We start from the raw sequence: 18,088 nt of genomic DNA on the forward strand, positions 1-18,088 counted from the left end.
GTCTCATTTTTGTAATATTTTGTCTTGTTTTTGTTGTTTTTTTTTTGTCTGACTCTTTGTCGTTTGCCTTATGTTTTTGCCGTTTTCTTTCTCGTTTTTGTCATTTTGTGTCTCATTTTTGTAATATTTTGTCTTGTTTTTGTTGTTTCTTTTGTTGTTTGACTTTTATCATTTGTCTCATGTTTTTGTTGTTTTGTTTCTCACTTTGGCCGTTTTGTGTTTCCTTTTTTTCTTGCTTGTGTTTTTTGTCAGATTTTTGTCATTTTGTGTTTTACCTTATTTGTGCATCGTTTTTGTCGTTTTGTGTTTTTTTGTCTCGCTTGTTTATTTTTTTAATCATTCTGTTTCTTTTTTGTCATTTTTTGTCTCGTTTGTGTCATTTGTGGAATTTTTTTGTCTTTTTTTGTCCATTTTTTGTCACTTTGTAATTTTTTTTAGCAATTTTTTTTGTCTTGTTTGGTTTGTCGTTTGTCTCATTTTTGTATTATTTTGTCTCGTTTTTGTTGTTTTTTTGTGCCTTGTTGTAAACACTCTGTGATCTGAAAGTTGTAATGTGCAAATGATAAACTGATGCATAATGTTGTTGAAATAGATTTTTTTTCTTAACAAATTTCAGGTTATTCATATTTTTTTGCAAAACGATAGTTCCTTAAAGGTGAACATTTTCAGATTGTATTTTTTTGGCACTAAAACAAAGGAAAAAGTTGGATTTGTGGTTATTTGTAGGTTATTCTGCTGTGATTTAACTGGTCCGGCCAACTTCAGATCAAACTGGCCCCTGAACTAAGATGAGTTTGACACCCCTGACTTAAAAGGACACACCAGAGTCTTTCCACACGACCATCCACTGACTTTACAGTCACGAAATGACATCAGGCTGCTGCAAAATCACACAAGCCCATCTACTTGGTTGTAACTTAGCATTTTGCCTTTTTGTCCAGGAGTTGTTGACCTCCTTTGTAACATTTTAGCAAAGGTGAGGTTTGATGTTTGATATTTGAAATGCATTTGGATTCAAAATTAATCAGTTGTGTTATGATGTGGACAAACAAAGAGTTACAGCTCTCATTTCAACATTCCTCATCATTGACTGCCAGAGGCTCCTAATGGACGATCCACTGGTACCAATCAATACCAGAATGAATAATTTAATTAACCCATGTCACATGTATCATATCAGAGGTGGATGACGCTACCAGATATCACTAAAAAGCCATTAATGCAATGATCACACCCCATTGAACAATGTCTCACAGCAGTGAGGACTGCTCTGTTTTTGGTGCCATGACTGTAATCTTACTTGAGTATCTTGAGGGGAATAGAAGTGTCCTTGATGGCAACGATGACCCCACCGTGGTCCAGATACAGGATGTGATGCTCCTCCTCGAAAACCTTCAAAAAGCAACATTACAGGTTGGAAATCACGTTACGAATGCACTCATTTTTTTGTGCTCATCTTGCTAAGCTGCAAAAAGTACTTTAATACCCAGCTGGTATTCAGTTTAGGCTTCAAAAAATAAACTAGATGGATATTAAATTGGATCTCAGACCTCCTCAGATTGTTCTCAGAGCGGAGGGAGAGAGCAGAGGAGGTTGGGAGAGGAAGAAAGACTTATACAAGAAGAAGCGTGTGAGGACGTGATGTACCTGTCTCCATGTCTTCCCACAGTCTGAAGTGATGTACATCTCTTCCTTATACTCCACTAGCTTGGAGCCCAGGTTACCTGAACAAAAGATGAAGAATGGAGAATTTCATCAGGCAGGAAGGCTCAGGAGGCAGGCAACAATAACAGATTCAAACACAGAGCGAACAGATGCAGGGAGACTAGACTGAAAAACCAGAGAGGGAGCCGCATGGGTTGAGGATTTCTAGCTTACAATTTTTTTATTGCTTTGCTGTTTTTTATTAACAATTGACCAGAAGGGAAGACTGCGCCTTGGAGAAGTGTATGAATTTATAATTTCTCAAAATTAGAAAGTAAAGGTTTTCTTTTGGACCAAAGCCTGTCATGGATGGATGCATATGTCACATGAAGGCGGGTTATACTTTATTGCACAGTTTTTTTTTTGTTTTTTTTTTTTAACCTTTTTTTAAACAATATTAATGGAAACCTATTACTTTATTAGAGAGGAAAGGCAATTGATAATGTTAGGAATGGTAAGTCAAGTCTAGAATACGACATACAAAATAGTAATGAGATTTTAAAAAAAGCACTACATTATAAAACAAGTCAAAAAGCTGACTTTCACATATAAAGATGTGAAGTTAAAATGCTGAGAAACTAAGTTATGAGGCAAAATTGAATCAATTTGACTTAAATTTCACTCAAATCTTAATTTTGAACCAGAAATACCAGTTTGTACTTTAAAGTTTGGTGTTTTACCTCAAAATTCAGACATAATATATCACAGTTTTGACTTAAAAAGCTAAAAAATTCACTTTTCACCTTATAAATTTCCTCAGTATCATCACATACTGGCTTATAATGTGTACTTTAAAGTGTACTAAATTAAAAATGTACTTGATAAATCTAAATCTCCAAACTTTCATTCAGTTAACACACTATATATTGCAAAAAACTAAAGTGCAAAAACAACATGCTGAGTTTCCTTATTGAAGGTTTGTGTCAGGCTATTTGTTGGCCTTGTGGATTAATGTGTGTAGTTGTATTGTCACTGGAAGGTTGTCAAATATCCAGTGCAAAGAGGTTACTGAATCTAATTTCTGATCCCAAAATCACTCCCTATTTACTATTAAGCAAACTATGTTATGTCCACCACATATTTGATTCTTTCATACGCAACATAATATCCTCATAAATTAGGATAATGGAACAAAAACTGTACAATATGTACACCGTATTCTACTAAAGTTTTGCAAAAACTACTCCTGAAACCGTATACCCAGGGGTTAAATTAGTACAGGACTATCTGCTATACACTCTTCAATATCACTGGGGGACGCAACAACAATATATATATTTTCACTCTTCTTTGTTTTAATACATCAAACAGTGACAAAAGCCATTTTTGCATGGGACTGGTATCACCTGAAGGCCTCATGGCATTTAGAAATGACTCCTGTATGTGTGTGTTTCATGAAGAGAAATCTGTTTTTTATTTTTTGTAAATTTACTGATATTATCCATCGATGTGCTATTAAGAGGCTGCCATATATTGGCTGTGTTGATGCTGCTGAAAGACGACTAATTAATCCATCCATCTAAGCATCCAACTTGATTTTACTACTTTTGGATTCGAGCTGACTGTGAATGGGGCATCATGCTGTGCCGCTACTTGAAATTTGCACCCAAACCGTTCCAAACTTCCATTTATAATTGCCAAGGTGGGAAAAAAGGAGTGGAGAAAACAAAACAAAATAATAAAACCTGAGAAAAAAGTAAGAAAACCACAAAGGTGCTGATTTGGATGGCACTGAAATGTCTCGGGGCTATTGTGTTTGCTGGAATATGAAATGGCAGGTCTGCATGGGATTAAGATCACAGAAGACGTTTTTTTAAAATGATTAGACAGACTTTATGAAATGCAGCAACTTGCTGACACTGAATGTTTGACAGCGTTTCCCAGCATACAGTCAGTGGGTTTCATCAGAAGGCACGTTGCAAATAAATTCCCTATTTTGTCCATTAGATGGAGCAGACGGCTTTGACTTTTAGACCTTCTTCACACCTGATATGCAGAATGTCCTAGAACTGGATCACCACTGGAACGGCTAGACCAATAAAAACAATGCAGCAGAATAGCATCCCTTATACCTGCATGAATGCACCGTGTTTGTTGAAAAGTCCAACCTACAGAACTCGCATAATCCAATTATGGACACATTCAAGACAATGGGAACTCATGTTAGTGTTTAGAATGGGTCAAACTCTAAGAAAGGCAGATTCTGTTAGTCCCAGTATTATCGAGGATATTATCTGAAATCCTTTTGAGCCCCAGACAACATCATACAGCTGTTCCTCAAAAGTAAATGTGTAAAATGGATGAAATTCTAGTCGACAAACTTGGACTTTATAGCTTTGTGGTCTTTAATATCTTTTAAATTGAACTTACCATTTTTATTTTTCCAGCAACATTTTATGTGAGTTGTTTTTTTGTTGCTCTGCTGGAAATGGGCTCAAGCAGAAAATGAAAGGCATGACTTATATGGCTTATTTTCTCTATCTCATAAACAGACGCAGGCAGCTCACTCACTTATTTTATTTAGTTTTCAGGCCGCCTTTTTTTTTCTTTTTTTGCGTACATGTGTGTTTTTTTTGTGCTTTCTGTCAGGAATGGCCTGCGTGCAAACAAACACAGTGAAGTATTGAATAAATAAAATTGCTGGCGGTTCAGTGAACTCCTGTGTGTGTTGGAGTGTTCAGGCATGAAGCAGTGTGGTTTAAACTCCACCGCTGCAGAGAGGAAGAGTCAAAGCTCCTTCTCAGGGTAAATGAGAGGTTTGTCTCTGGAGGAGGGACACTTTTTAGATACTGTTGTTCCAGTTCCATCATATATTAAATGGGGCGGGACTTGTCACACTAATAACCCAGAAAATGGTGGAAAAGCTTCAAACATGTTGTGGATTGGTCGTATTTTAACGTTCCGAACCCAGACCAACCTCAAATCAACTTCTGACAAGTAAAAGTGTCCAATAAATCGAGGCTTTTTTCTAAACTTATCCAAGGAGTTTTGGTGCTTAAACTGAACCAGAAATTGAAAGTAAACCTCAATTTAAAAAAAAGGAAACTTACGACTGAGACTGATGGTCTTTTGTCCATCAAGGGACGCGAACCCTGATCATCCAGTTTTTAATTAATTCCTCCATCATTCCTTCTTGCCTCTAAACTTAGGCATTGTCACTCTTTCAAACAGCCCCCTTTTCATTCAACTTTAGAAATTCTGTTTATTTGAAAACTGAATTACCCTCCAAACAAGAATGAGGTTTAGCTGAGACTGTTTTGCATCTCAGTTTAGAGAATCATGACGTAAACTTCATAATTGTTCATGACATGTGAAAAGTTTTCTATAATCCAAAGATATGTATTCAGCATACTTTGACCAACACTACTAAAACCCAAAAGAATTCAATATACTACACAGTGACATGAAGTAACAGAAAAAAAAACCATCAAACTCGTACTAGAGAAACTGTTTCACCACTACACAGGACTGTCTTTACCCATGGATAATAACATCCTTTGCTTTGTGTAGAAACCATTTCTTAGTTAAGAAGCTTTTTGTCTAAATTTCCTAATTCAACTCCTCTCTCTTCACCTTGCATTGTTTTCCCAGTGTGTTGGTTTTTGTAATCAGTTCTGCCATCTTAGTCCCTGTTTTCTGTCTGTTTTCCAAGGGTCTTACATACATATATATATATATATATATATATATATATATATATATATATATATATATATATATATATATATATATATATATATATATATATATATATATATATATCTTCTTCTAGCTTTCACATGAGGCTTGTAAATGTGGGAGACAACATATGTAAAATATAAGGTGAATGAAATATCTCAAAATTTACAACCATTCGCATGTAATAGAAAACTTTTTGTGACTTTAAAGACTTCATAAAGATTCATTGGAGCCTTATTATTGTAGCTGCTGCACACCTTAACACACTTCAACACACATGGACAATTTAAAAAGATGTAAGACAAAGTCAATATGAGATTGAAAGATGTACATCTAACATTAAAGACAGAAATAAAGCATTACTCTGAGGATTGTGTGAATGCACTCCAGTCTGGTTTGGTGAATAAATGTTTGGTATCCTTGCAACACTTTATGTAACTTTTATGTGTTTAACTCTATTTCACTCTCTGTGTGTGCGCTATGTTTAAGGGTTGCAATGGTTCAAAATTTGGCTCATTGGTGGCTTCCAACTTGCGTTGCCACTGAGTACAATATTTTGTCCAAATAACCTCTAAAAACCAACTAACTCACCATTAACAGGAGCAGTGTTGCTTGGCTTGCATTCATCCCCTTAAGGTGATGCCAATTTTTAATTCACTTTCTGTTTTTCTTTTTGTTATTTCCCCTCCTCCTTCATTTATTTTTAAGTTTCCATACTATATGATTCTGTTTTTCCGGTGCTGTCAATACCTGCTATAGCTACCTGATAAATTCCTCATGACTTCGTTGCAACAAAAGTACCGTTGCTGCTTCTGTACATGGTGCACTCTTGGACCAGGGACATCGATTGCATTGGTTAATAAGTGTGAAAAAGAGGTCTCCAAGTCAAAAATACTAAAACATATATTAAAAAAATGTACCCACCAGCGCCCATGATGAGACCTGGAGCAGAGTCTTTGGTGTGGACGGTCCCGGACACGTAGGGGTTGTCCGCCCAGCGCAGGTGGAGGTGGAGGTGGCAGTCCGGCTGCATTAAAGACACATGTAGAGAGAATTTAAAGTGACTCACCGACAGCATATACACTGATCCACCATCCAACAGAGGGCGTTAGTGTTTATTTTATAGCAATACATCTCAACAAAGTTGTACTTTAGTGGAATGGTGGGTGAAGTGAAGACACTTGCTCAGCCATGTTTGACGAGTCTTACGACACAGATACCTGATAATCCCACCACGAATACAGCTCAGTCTGGGGTTTTAGGGGCATTAATCACATTTTATTGTGGTAAAGGATATTTAATAGAAGCTTTCAAATGAGATAATCCATCTGCGGATTCACAACGCAAACATTAGTCAGAGGCAGATGCTGAACAAAGTCCATTCTACAAACGACAGTATGATGGTTTCTATTCACACATCTCCTTAGAAGAAATGCAAGAACTATGATTTCAGTGACTGCAGTAAATCAGTAAGGGAGGTAAAGTCGCAGTATGTTAAAAGATCCTGTTTACAGCAAGTAAGTTTAGTTCGATAAGCATTTTAGATGCTTCATGTTGATGAAAACCTCTCTCCAAGATCCTTGTGACCCTACTGAAATCACCAGCACTATATCACATTACTGTGGATCATTTTCCAAAGCCGACTGTGGTGTTTTAGGAGTTTCAGTATGTTTTTGATGAATTGCAAGTTCAGTAGTCTACCACAGTGAACATCATGTTGGCTTTGATTGTGTCATATGAAATATATTCTGCAGTAGTAAAAGTATAAGATTATACAAGTTTGATTTTAGAATCAGTACAAATTTCTGCCAGATTGGTTGTAATTTGGCATGCAGTTTAAAGGAGGGTCTAATTTCCAGCATGAATTACTGATAATCTTGCTTGTTTGGCTAATGTATCCAAGTGACAACCTCCAAGTTAACAAATAAAGCCACAGCAAAGTCACATAAACTGCAGTTCCTCAAATGGCCACTAGAGGCAAGTCAATCTCCACAGACCCCCATGTTAAAATGCTGAAATTACTGCAGAAACAAACATGTTTACAGCCTGGTACAAAAAGCAATTCTGGTCTTGTTTATTTCCTCGTTTATTCCAACTACATGAGAACTTTTTACATAATTCACCTATTTAAATTACATCAAAGCCTAAAGGACGGTCCAAGGCTTTGAGACATTTGCATGACTTGCCTCAGCTCTACTTGTGGTCCAGTAGCAAGATGGTTTATTCATCTTTATACAGAGTCCATGGGTATATCTGAAAATGTGGGGTAAACATCAGACCTTAAAGCTCTAGATAACTTGTAAAGGTTAGGGTTAGGTCAGTGTGAGATTACACATTAAAGACATGACTGGTTAGGGTTACAATGAAAATTAAGTTCAGGTTAACTACAGCTGGGAATTGAAATGTTATCATAATTGAAATTTTGCTTGGCAGTCTGCAGTTTGAGTAGCTCCAAATCTAACATTGTGGTCAATAGATCCATAGAGTGCAACAGTGCAACTATTAGGTGTTCCTTCCACGTGATTTTTCCACAATTTTCAGACTAAGATTTTGATTAATCAGAAGATCATTTTCTCAAGAAAGCATTTAGTCTCTGAAAATGGTCAAAAAATGTCTGTAGAACTTTCCCAAATCCCCAAGTAATGATTTCAAGTGTCTTGTTTTCTCCCAAACCCAAACATATTCAGTTTACTACAACAGAGGACAAAGAAAAGCCTAAAATCCTCACATATGAGAAGCCAGAAGCAGCACATTATTCAAGTGTCGGTTCTTTAGAATGAGAAAGCAGCACATTTTAACTCTACTGTTTGTGCAGTCGAAGCCACAGAAAACTCATTTCATAAAGGGCGCTGAATACCAGTTAGTCTTCTGAGGGATATAAAGTACTTTGTGGTACTTTGCAGCGTTTGGTTTAAAGCAGACTACAACCTCATGCAGACATTATGACAAACGCTTCCTGTGCATCGGGGTCATTTCTCTCAGCCGGTCTGCATCAGGTGGCAAGCTAATGGATACAGCTGACAGTGTTTGCCTGATAAACTGCCACATTAGATAGCACATCTGCTATCTGGCTTTGTCTATCTGGGTGACTAGTGATGTCAGTGTTTGAAATAAAGCTGTCTCAGTGACTGATACTTTAACAACCCAGAGAGCTTTTTTTCTCTCTTTTTCTTGGCAAGGTAACTCTGTTGTAGTATGGATGAGGCTAAAGGGAAGATGAGGTCAATATCAGATGGAACAACGGCGTGCGTCTCGACGCCTGATATTTTGCGCCTCCCTTCAAAATCTGTCAGCTGACTAGAGCGATGGTTCAAATAAAAGACCAGACTCCAGCGTCCCCTTCTATGTGCCTGTGAGGTGTGATGTATGGATATCAGACTGCCAGTGACTCATTGCCTCTTCACGGTGTAACCCCATGGCAGCGACTCTGACAAGATGGATGGCAGAGCTGGAGCAGGCATCTCACACACATTCCTCAAAGTGCAACAACTCATCCTTCCTTCTCTTACTTTGCGTTCACACTCAGAGCAACCTGGTTGACAGGTCTCGGTGTTTTGACGGATTGATGTTTGTGCGAGGTAGCTTCTGCATCACAGAGCGCAAAGTTTGAATATGTTGTGTGTAGTGTGCTGAAGAAGAAACGAATTAAGTACTTGCTCAAAACCAAGAAAAAAAAATCCTATTACATCTGCGCTGTCTGTAGACACCACAGTCCTATTTTCACACTTGAACTTGCTCTATGGCTCTTATCCGGGTCGTTTTCTCCTGACTAGATCCTTGCTTGTGTTGTATCTATTCTCAGATGTACGTCTCTTTGGATAAAAGTGTGTGCTAAATGAAATTGCAGAATTGTAGAAGTTAAAACTAGAATGGTCTTCACATCTGGACATTTTTCAGATGACTCCCAGTCTGTGGAGGTTGAGCAGAAGAACAATATTCCCGGCTAAAGCTTTATGTCCAAATATAAAAAGGGGTTTTACAGAAAATAAAAGAAAAAACTTCAACTTGGCCAAGTATATGTTGCCTGACTTGAATCCAATAGAAGACTTTTAAAAAGAAAGGTACAGCAACAAAAGCCTTCCAGCTGAGGCAGCCAAAAAAGTGTCTAAAAAACAGCAAAGTTTCTTCCCAGAAATCTGGTATCCTCCATGTCTAGGAGGAGGTCATGAAAAATATAGTTGGACGTACAAAGTACTAAAAAATCTGAAGCTCCTACTGTGGGGCCGGCATTTTTATTCCAGAAAACCTAAGCTGTTTTATTGGAGATAAAAGCAAACATGATATTGCTAAAACTAGAAGTAATGCAAGTATGGTAAGGTGATACAATCTGGAATCATTTGATGTTGAAGTGATGTTGCATTTGTGTTTTCTGTTGCCACCCTACTATATATCATTCATCTACCCAACACACAACCTAGAGCAAAAACAACACAACCATAGTCAAGGTATTGCTTTTAAGAGTTGTTTGATATTTTGGGAAATACACAAAGAGATGAAGAGAATTTGTTTAAAGTGACACTGCAACCATCAGCTACTTAGCTTAGCTTAGTGCAAAGCTGTAAACAGAGAAAAACATTTGATTATAGCTCTGTTGATGCTCAATATTTTGAAAAAGGCAGCAGAGTGAATAAAACAGTTGGGTTTCTTACCGCTTTGCAGCTGACTGGTTTGCCGTTCATGTCGGTGGTAGGAGGAGCCAAAGGTTCCCAGTCGCGTCCTTTGTTATAGGTGATGAGGGTTGTCACTTTTCCATCGATCTTCTGATTGGCCAGGAAGACTCCTTTGATGCCACGCACCTGGAGGAACGAGAAAACCAGACAAATGAAGGTTAACTTTTCTGCACAATTCTGAACACAGCTCACTGTGAATGTGCAGTTTCTAGGTTTTAATGTCACACACTTTTGCTTTAATGCAGTAACTCAGTCTTAAATGCTGTTTTCATAGAGGAAATGCTCTTTTTTGTTTCATTAAAACTGCTGTAACTGGATTGTAACCTTACCTTGAACTGCGGAACAAGATTTATAGCAACAAGAATGATGGAAACCTGATTACCCAAAGCGTACGTATGCTACAGAGCAATACATGATACTTGGAAACCACTGACACAGAAGCTGCACGGCTGTAAAAGTTTAATTCACTGAAATCAAGAGGCACTGAATGGTTTTTGCGGCTGCGATGTTGCAAGCTGCATGCTCTGAGGCTGAAACATTAAGATGATGAAGACAGAGCAGACAGATATTTAACCAGAGCCAGGCGGATGTCATACATATCTCCATCCACAGACTCCCCCGGCTCCCTTTTTCTATCTATTATGTAGAACTGATGTTTATATAAAGAAATACGGTAATTGTTTCAATCAAAGCGCATAAGCCAGCCTGTATTCTCCCCAGACTTCTGGCTTCTCTACTTTCCAGTCTGCATTTTTTTCCCATCTCTCCATGTGTGTTCAGAACTTAATCTTTTTTCTCGGCGCTTTCTGCTCCTATACGTTGTTCGACTTTCCATCTCTATCTCTGTGAGGAAAGTGCAGCACAGAGCGAGGGATGAGAGGAGGAGAAAATGAGTTCTGCAGCGAAGGCCTTTGCCTCCATGGTCGACGGCTTATTCTTCCTCCCTACAACACCTCTTCTCTTATTCTTCCTGCTACACTTTTTTTCATGTCCTCTTTTCCCATTCATCTCCAGACCCTGCCCATACACTCAAGTGACTTGAAGTTGAGCGATCGTTCGAGTGGTAAAACATACAGAATAAAATATAGGCAAGGAGTTTCAAGATGAGGCAACAGTCCTTGAGCAGTGTATATACAGCTCCAATTTCTAATCCACTATCATTGTAAACTGCATTATATACCATGCGAGAATACAAAGCTTCAAAAAGAATAGTGTGGTTGGGACACTAAAAGTCATATACTTTATGCTTCTGCATAGCTGCAAGGGTGGCTTAAAACGGGTAGCCTAAAATGTCGAGCAGCTAACAAAACTTCCTTCACAGGAACCTTTGTGAATGTTTTCTTTGCACTCTGTTGGCTCTTGTCCAACAGTGAGAGCACTGCAAAAACTCAATATCTTACCAAGTCTGTTCTTCTCATTTTTAGTCAAAATGTTTCATCCCACTTGATTTAAGATAAATTCATTTGACTAGAGACATTTCAGCAGATGGAGGGACTTGTTTTAAGACAATGCATCTTAAATATCTTGTTAAGTCAAACAATCTTGAAATTATCTTGTTTTGAGTTGAATTTTACAAGAAAACTCAAAATAAGTTTAACCCTCGTGTCGTCCTGCGGGTCAAATTAACCCGTTTTAAAGTTTGAAAATGTGGAGAAAAAAAAATATTTTCACAGTCAAACTTCTCATGTCCACATTTTCAATATTTTTGGGAAATCTTTAGGTGGAACAAAAGAAATGTTAAAAATGTTAAAAAAAAATCAACCAAAATCCAGCAAATTTTGCTGGATTTTGGTTGATTTTTATGTGAATGTTCTTAAAGAAAATATTAGAAGTTTTACTGATATATATGGAATCACTTTTGATAATTTTAGGATTTTTTTGGAAGATTTTTAATCATTTTTTGAAAATATTTACAAGAATTTTCTTGCCAAATTCGGGGGAATTTTTGAAAAAATAAAACTTCTAAGGGAAACTTTTAAGGAATTATTGCAATTTTCTTCCTGAAGGTTTTGCAAATTTTCAGAAATTTGGGCAATTTTTGCAGAATTTTGGGATTTTTTTCAGACAAGGAAACAATATTTTTTGGTGCCCGTAAATGAAGACAGCAGGAGGGTTAATACATCTTAAATATGGAGGTTACATAAAAGTGAAAATCTATTTTTGAGTGAAAAACTGCTTCTTTTTTTTTTTCTTTTAGCATATCTGGCTTATTTTAACCCTTTGATGTGTAGACCACATCAGGAGATACCCATTTTCCATTGGATTTGGGTCACTTTGACCCATGTTATGCATCACAGGGTTAAGACACCTAAGCTTGATAATCCTGGTAAAATATAGCTTAAAATAAGTTTTCCCAGCTAATTTTAAGATCTCAATATTCTAAATATCATATCTTATTTCAAGAAATCTTACCAAGTCATTTTTCACTTGTTCTATTGGCAAATTTTTTCACTTATTTCGAGGTAAAAGTTCCTTGAAATAAGTTTTTTTTTCTTGTTTTGAGAGGGACATTTTTTCCAGTGAGAGGGAAAGATGGAAGCATCAGACTGGAAGGAGGAGTGGTGTGGAATCATGACAGCGTACGTTTCTATCCACACCTCCACCAAGAGATGTGATTTCTAACTGAAACAACGGTGAGATAAGTTTCTTCACCGGGTTGTTTCGGATTCCCCCTGGGGTCAAAACTAGAAGTCAGGTCCTATACCTGGAAAGAGCTCAGAGTACAGTCCCTGCCCCACTGCACTGAAAGGAGCTGGGGTTGTTCAGGCATTTGATTAGGATGCCTCCCAGATGCTCCCCTGTCGAGGTATTCCTGGAATACCTAACCTGGAGGAGTTATGTGCTGACCCAGAACTCTGGAATACATTTGCCATCCAGTCTGCGTACGTCTCTGGATTCCATAAATGTGTTAGAAGGCCTGGCTAGGATCCTTCTGCCACCATGCCCTGGGCCCTAATGATGACTGGAAAATGTATAAATAGATCTCCACGGATGAATTAATGGGCTGTTTACCATGATACACTGTCCACCTCCTGCACACTGCAGGAACTGTCTGCATGTTGTAGAAACTACTCTTCCTTTTGTCGCCGCTTGTAGCATCCCACACAAAACCACAGGTCACTGAGAGAAACCCAGTGTTTTAACTGAAGCACTTCTGTTTGACTTGAGTTTTACAGCAGAGCCTCACCACTTTTCAGTTTGGCTTGTTTCTAAGAGACAAACACAAAGCTGGCAGATGTCAAAATGATTAATATTCAACAAGCTGGTGAGTGCAAACGGGAGAAAGAACATCTCTAAAACGATTCATACTGACCTGGCAATGCAAGGAATTTGCAGTGCTGACTACATTTGCCTCCTAATATTCTCTATTATCAGTCAATTCCTGGCCACAAGTACAATAAGGCGTACTTCATCCAGGTACTTGGATATGAGAACCAGAATTGAAGAAGTGTTTCTTCTGTAACATCCATCCTTATTTTGTCATCTTATCATAATGGGATTTTTCTCTCATACACGTACAATCTAAGATAAGGTTAACAATATTGTCAAGGTTTTAAATGCAAATGAGTTCCACAAAATCAACCATGAATCAATATAGAAAATGATGAGCCTTCATTAGCACGGATATACACGCTGCTCTGTTCCTAGAAATAATCACAAGTTTGTTCAAATCCACACCTGAAAGTAGTCCCCAGCAAACGGACTATTTCCTCCTGTTTGTGCAGCAGTCAACTGCAACTGCTCAGTTTTCTGGAACACTTGAAATGAGGAGTCCCATGAGGAGGCCGAGCTTACTTTTGGACTCTGCTCAGAGTTGGACTCAGCTGTGTTCACTGCGGCATCTAATTGCATCAAATATTCATGTATTTAGCAGTTTGGAAATGTTTACGTTTTACCCCATGGAGATGAAACCCCAACCCCACCTCACCTCCAGGATATCGATGAGGACGTTCTCCTCCGGCTGCTTGGTGCTGCGAACGTTTTCCAGAACGATGGAGTAGTAGACGCCTTGGGGATCAGACTGGTACAGGTTATAGGTGTCCGACTGGTACCACTCCTGCAGGGCGAGGAAGACCTGGTTCTCGTCTGTACTCACAATCTGGACATCCTGGTCAAAGAGATGGAGAAAGAGAGATTTCTGAATCAGTAGAGTTAAAAACAAAAGAGTAGAATCAATGCAAGTGAAGACAAAAGCAAAGAAAGACAAAAAAATAAAGGAAAATCAAAAGCAGGCAAAGCAGCAAGTAAGGACAGATGGGAAGAGAAAAGAAAAAAGCAAAATTAAAACAGGGAAAGGAGAGAATAGATAAAGCAGTAAAAGCAGGAAGTTTGATTCACAGAAGTTTGACAGGAGCTCACTGCAAGCCAGAGAACATAATCCAATAAACACAGAGCTACAGAGTCAGAGAAACAAACTGAGGCAGACAAGGGAGCGCTTTACCCATCGAAAAACTGTTTTTGGCAGCTTAGAAAACTTGTTAGGTGTACTTGTCAAAGCTCTTGAGCCTCCGATGCAAATGGCTTCATCACTCATGAAAGACTGTAACGACGGCACAAAGAGCGACTCAGCACTTTCCCAGCGTTAGTGATTACATTAACATAACATTTGAAGACAAAGCCACCGGAATGTCAGGGGAAATGCCCGAGAAGGTGTGCCTCTGATCACTGACACTCTTCCATCCTGCTCAGAAAATACACTCAGGCTCAATTACCCTTGGATTTATGGTTGTGGTTCCAAGTAATAGCAATACTGAAGGCTGTGGCCTGATCTTCATATTCATAAATGCACTGAGTCACTGAGTGAGACTTGTGCAAATTGCCAGAATGTGAATTATGCCAAAAACGGGAACAAATGAAGGCGCATGATGAGGACACGGCTGGTTGACTTCTAAGCCCAAAACACCCAGGAAGGGTAAGGTTAGGATTACGTTCATATTGGACGATTCCACACCTCAAATGTTCTATTAATTTAGTGCAAATAAGCGTTGGCCAAATATATCAAACAGAAATTATTTCTACTGGTATTTTTGCAAGTTAAATATGAACTGAAGTCAAATATGCCTTTTGCAATCTCCTGGCTAGTCACCTTTAATACGTTAGGGCCAACTTACTGGAGGAGTATGTGAATATTCAGTTTTAAGCAGTACATGCTTTCCTTTTTGAGCTTGTTCTACCTGTATATGCATGATGCTGAGACTGTATATTTCTAAACCCCATACACTCGACTCGATTTGACTCAACAGCTGATGCCGACTCAAGCTTTCGTACAATAAATTCCAAACTGCAGCTCGTCTGCTGAAGAAACCAAACAGACCGACTGTGAGCTTTGGGACTTTTTTCACATTTGTTCATGCAGTAGAGTCACAGTAGACTCCCGATTCTTGATTCTCACTATCTGTGGACTTTGGAGAAACTTGCTGCTGTAGTTTACACAACTTTTAGTTCTCAGTGGTTTTATCATTATTCCTATTTCTGTTTCTTTCATTGCACGGCATACATAAGATTGTTCTTGATTTACTGCAAAGAATAACAGCACCAACAAAATAATGACCAAGTTAAGAGATGCACTACTTGATTTTGTAGGTTCTGAATTTCGCTGGATTTTGGTTGATTTTTATGTGAATGTTCTTAAAGAAAATATTAGAAGTTTTACTGATATATATGGAATCATTTTAGATATTTTCAGGATTTTTTGGAAGATTTTTAATCATTTTTTGAAAATATGTACAAGAATTTTTTTTGCCAAATTTTTTATTTTATTTTATTTTTTTTTAATTAAACTTTCAAGGGAAACTTTTAAGGAATTATTGGAATTTTCTTCCTGAAGGTTTTGCATATTTTCAGAAATTTGGGGAATTTTTCTGCTGAATTTTTGGATTTTTTTCAGACAAGGAAACAATATTTTTTGGTGCCTGTAAATGAGGACAACAGGAGGGTTAATGCATGAAGACATATCGTGAGCAAAATAGACAGTCGATGCTACGGTTCAGGATTTCTATCTTGGAAAACAATCAACCAATCCCATCAACTTGTAGGGTGGGACTTTCCATATCATCATTCTTCTTCAGAACTGATTTCCGGTAATATTAAAACTTGCTATTGTGTAGTGTCGAGCAGTTTTACAGCCGGTTGTGCTCCAGCTGCTATGAATGTAGAGGGATGGGCGGTGACTTTATAGATCTAGAAGAAGCAATAATTTAGAGTTACATCTAGGACAATTCAAGACAGAAACTAAATATGCAACTTGAGAGATGAGTTTTTAGAGAATTAACTAACGACCAGAACGTTATGACAGTGAATGGGGGAGTGGCACGTTTTTTGAATTACAGTAAAAATGTTCTTTCTGATTAACAGCATCTCCCACTTCTTTTCCTATCCCCTCCTCTCTGATCTATAAATCCATGAATGCAAATCACTTAGTATGCATTAAACTTATTACAAAGGTGGCTATTCATACAGTTCACTCAAATGACACAAGACTGAGCGATGGCAACCAGTAAGTCAAACCCTGAACCTCGAAACAACTTCCAGTTATCTGAACAATAAATCAAGCAAATCAGCCTACCAATAAATATCCATTTCTTTCAACCAATCAATCTACAGTAGTATAAACTATGATATCAAGAATGCAATGTTGTGTGCTACCTATTAAACACAGAAGTACTGTCAGTTTGGTAGAGCACACTAATATGCAACATTGAATGTGAATGGAAATAGGAGTGCAGTCGCCATAAAGAGTTCAAACACCTCATTTGCTTTTCCTTGCATTTCCCCTCCACATTTCCATCCTTCCCTCTTCTATCCCGGTGCTCCGTTAAAGCACAGTAGCCCGAGTTTCCGACTGACAGCTCGTCTCAGGCGGCAGTGTGGAGCTTGGGGAGGAGCTGGTGCTGAGAAGTGTACAAACTTCAGCTGCATTTTTAGCATCCAGAGTCAGTCCTCCTGAGTGGCTGGAAAACATAATCCTTCTGCTGCACAAGATGTGCCGAGGTGGAGGATGCAAATACATGCAGATAATACTGACAGAACACGTGTAGACCAAACATATTCCAGTATTTTTGGACATACGGCTGTATTTTCATTGTATTTACATGATCTGATCAGCTTATCCTGACTCAGGACTAGGGTTTAGATAAATCACCTTGGCTGGAAGACGTGGCATAAACAGGAAAGGGAGAGTAAGAAGGAAAAAAAGTGCATAGCTGGAAGTGATATAGATCATTCCTCTTAGCATGAGGGCAAGAAAGTCAATGTTAAATCTCTTCATGTGAGTATCTCATGTAGGGAAGTGTTACTTAAAAGAAAAGGCTAAAAGGTTCTTACAAGTAGACTAGATACTGTCCAAGATATAGATCTTTAATTAGAACTTCTTCTGCTCCTATAATTTCATGGATGGATGCTATGGCCTACCAGTTTCAAATTGAGATTCATTACTCTTTAATGTTTCACGGATCTGTTATTCATCGACTGCCCCTCACTCACGAGGAATTCTATTCAACGGTTACCCCTTCGATATCTACAGGAATGTGCCGCAACACATGGAAAATAGCATTATTTATTATTTCATAACCCTAAAGAAACTTTATACCAGTTGTTTTTTAAGGAGACAGGCAGAAGACCTTGTTTTGTTGCATCACCATTGACTGAGTTTATCATCTAACCTAACTTAAACATGACCAAACCTTTAAGATATTATCCCCAAGATTTTCATGAGTCAGACGGCATTCACAGTTAATTCACTGATTTTTCTTAATGCCATTGAAACCAGACTCACTTCCAACAGTTCCACCCTCCTATAGAAATCTATCAGGCACTGTAATGCAAATGGTACATTTCCTTCCGCTACCATTCCACATTTAACGCATTTAATTGATGAAACATTGGGAGAGTCGTATTGTAAAACTGCCACAGGAAACACAATGGCATTTAGCGCAATCATTTATCAACAAAACGGAACGAGATAATGGCAATGTTTAGCATGAGAGCAATGCATCAGGAAGGAGCAGCAACAGTGAGCTGCAGGCAACAAGCTGCTT

The 18,088-nt window shown here is 38.1% G+C and overlaps 1 protein-coding gene across 1 annotated transcript in view; it reads right to left on the bottom strand.

Annotated features, from left to right (window-relative positions):
* Positions 1-56: 56 nt before the first annotated feature.
* The window catches only part of sorcs2 (sortilin-related VPS10 domain containing receptor 2), a 355,821-nt gene continuing 337,789 nt past the window's right edge, over positions 57-18,088 (bottom strand). The window contains exons 9-13 of the mRNA XM_055007856.1: positions 13,981-14,160; positions 10,032-10,178; positions 6,307-6,409; positions 1,648-1,724; positions 57-1,392 (exon numbers count right to left, since the gene is read on the bottom strand). Of these exons, the coding sequence (XP_054863831.1) occupies positions 1,297-1,392; positions 1,648-1,724; positions 6,307-6,409; positions 10,032-10,178; positions 13,981-14,160 (603 nt within the window). The 3' untranslated portion in view covers positions 57-1,296. The remainder of the gene's footprint in view (positions 1,393-1,647; positions 1,725-6,306; positions 6,410-10,031; positions 10,179-13,980; positions 14,161-18,088) is intronic.

Source organism: Amphiprion ocellaris, chromosome 23, assembly GCF_022539595.1.
Source record: "Amphiprion ocellaris isolate individual 3 ecotype Okinawa chromosome 23, ASM2253959v1, whole genome shotgun sequence".
Lineage (NCBI taxonomy): Eukaryota > Metazoa > Chordata > Actinopteri > Pomacentridae > Amphiprion > Amphiprion ocellaris.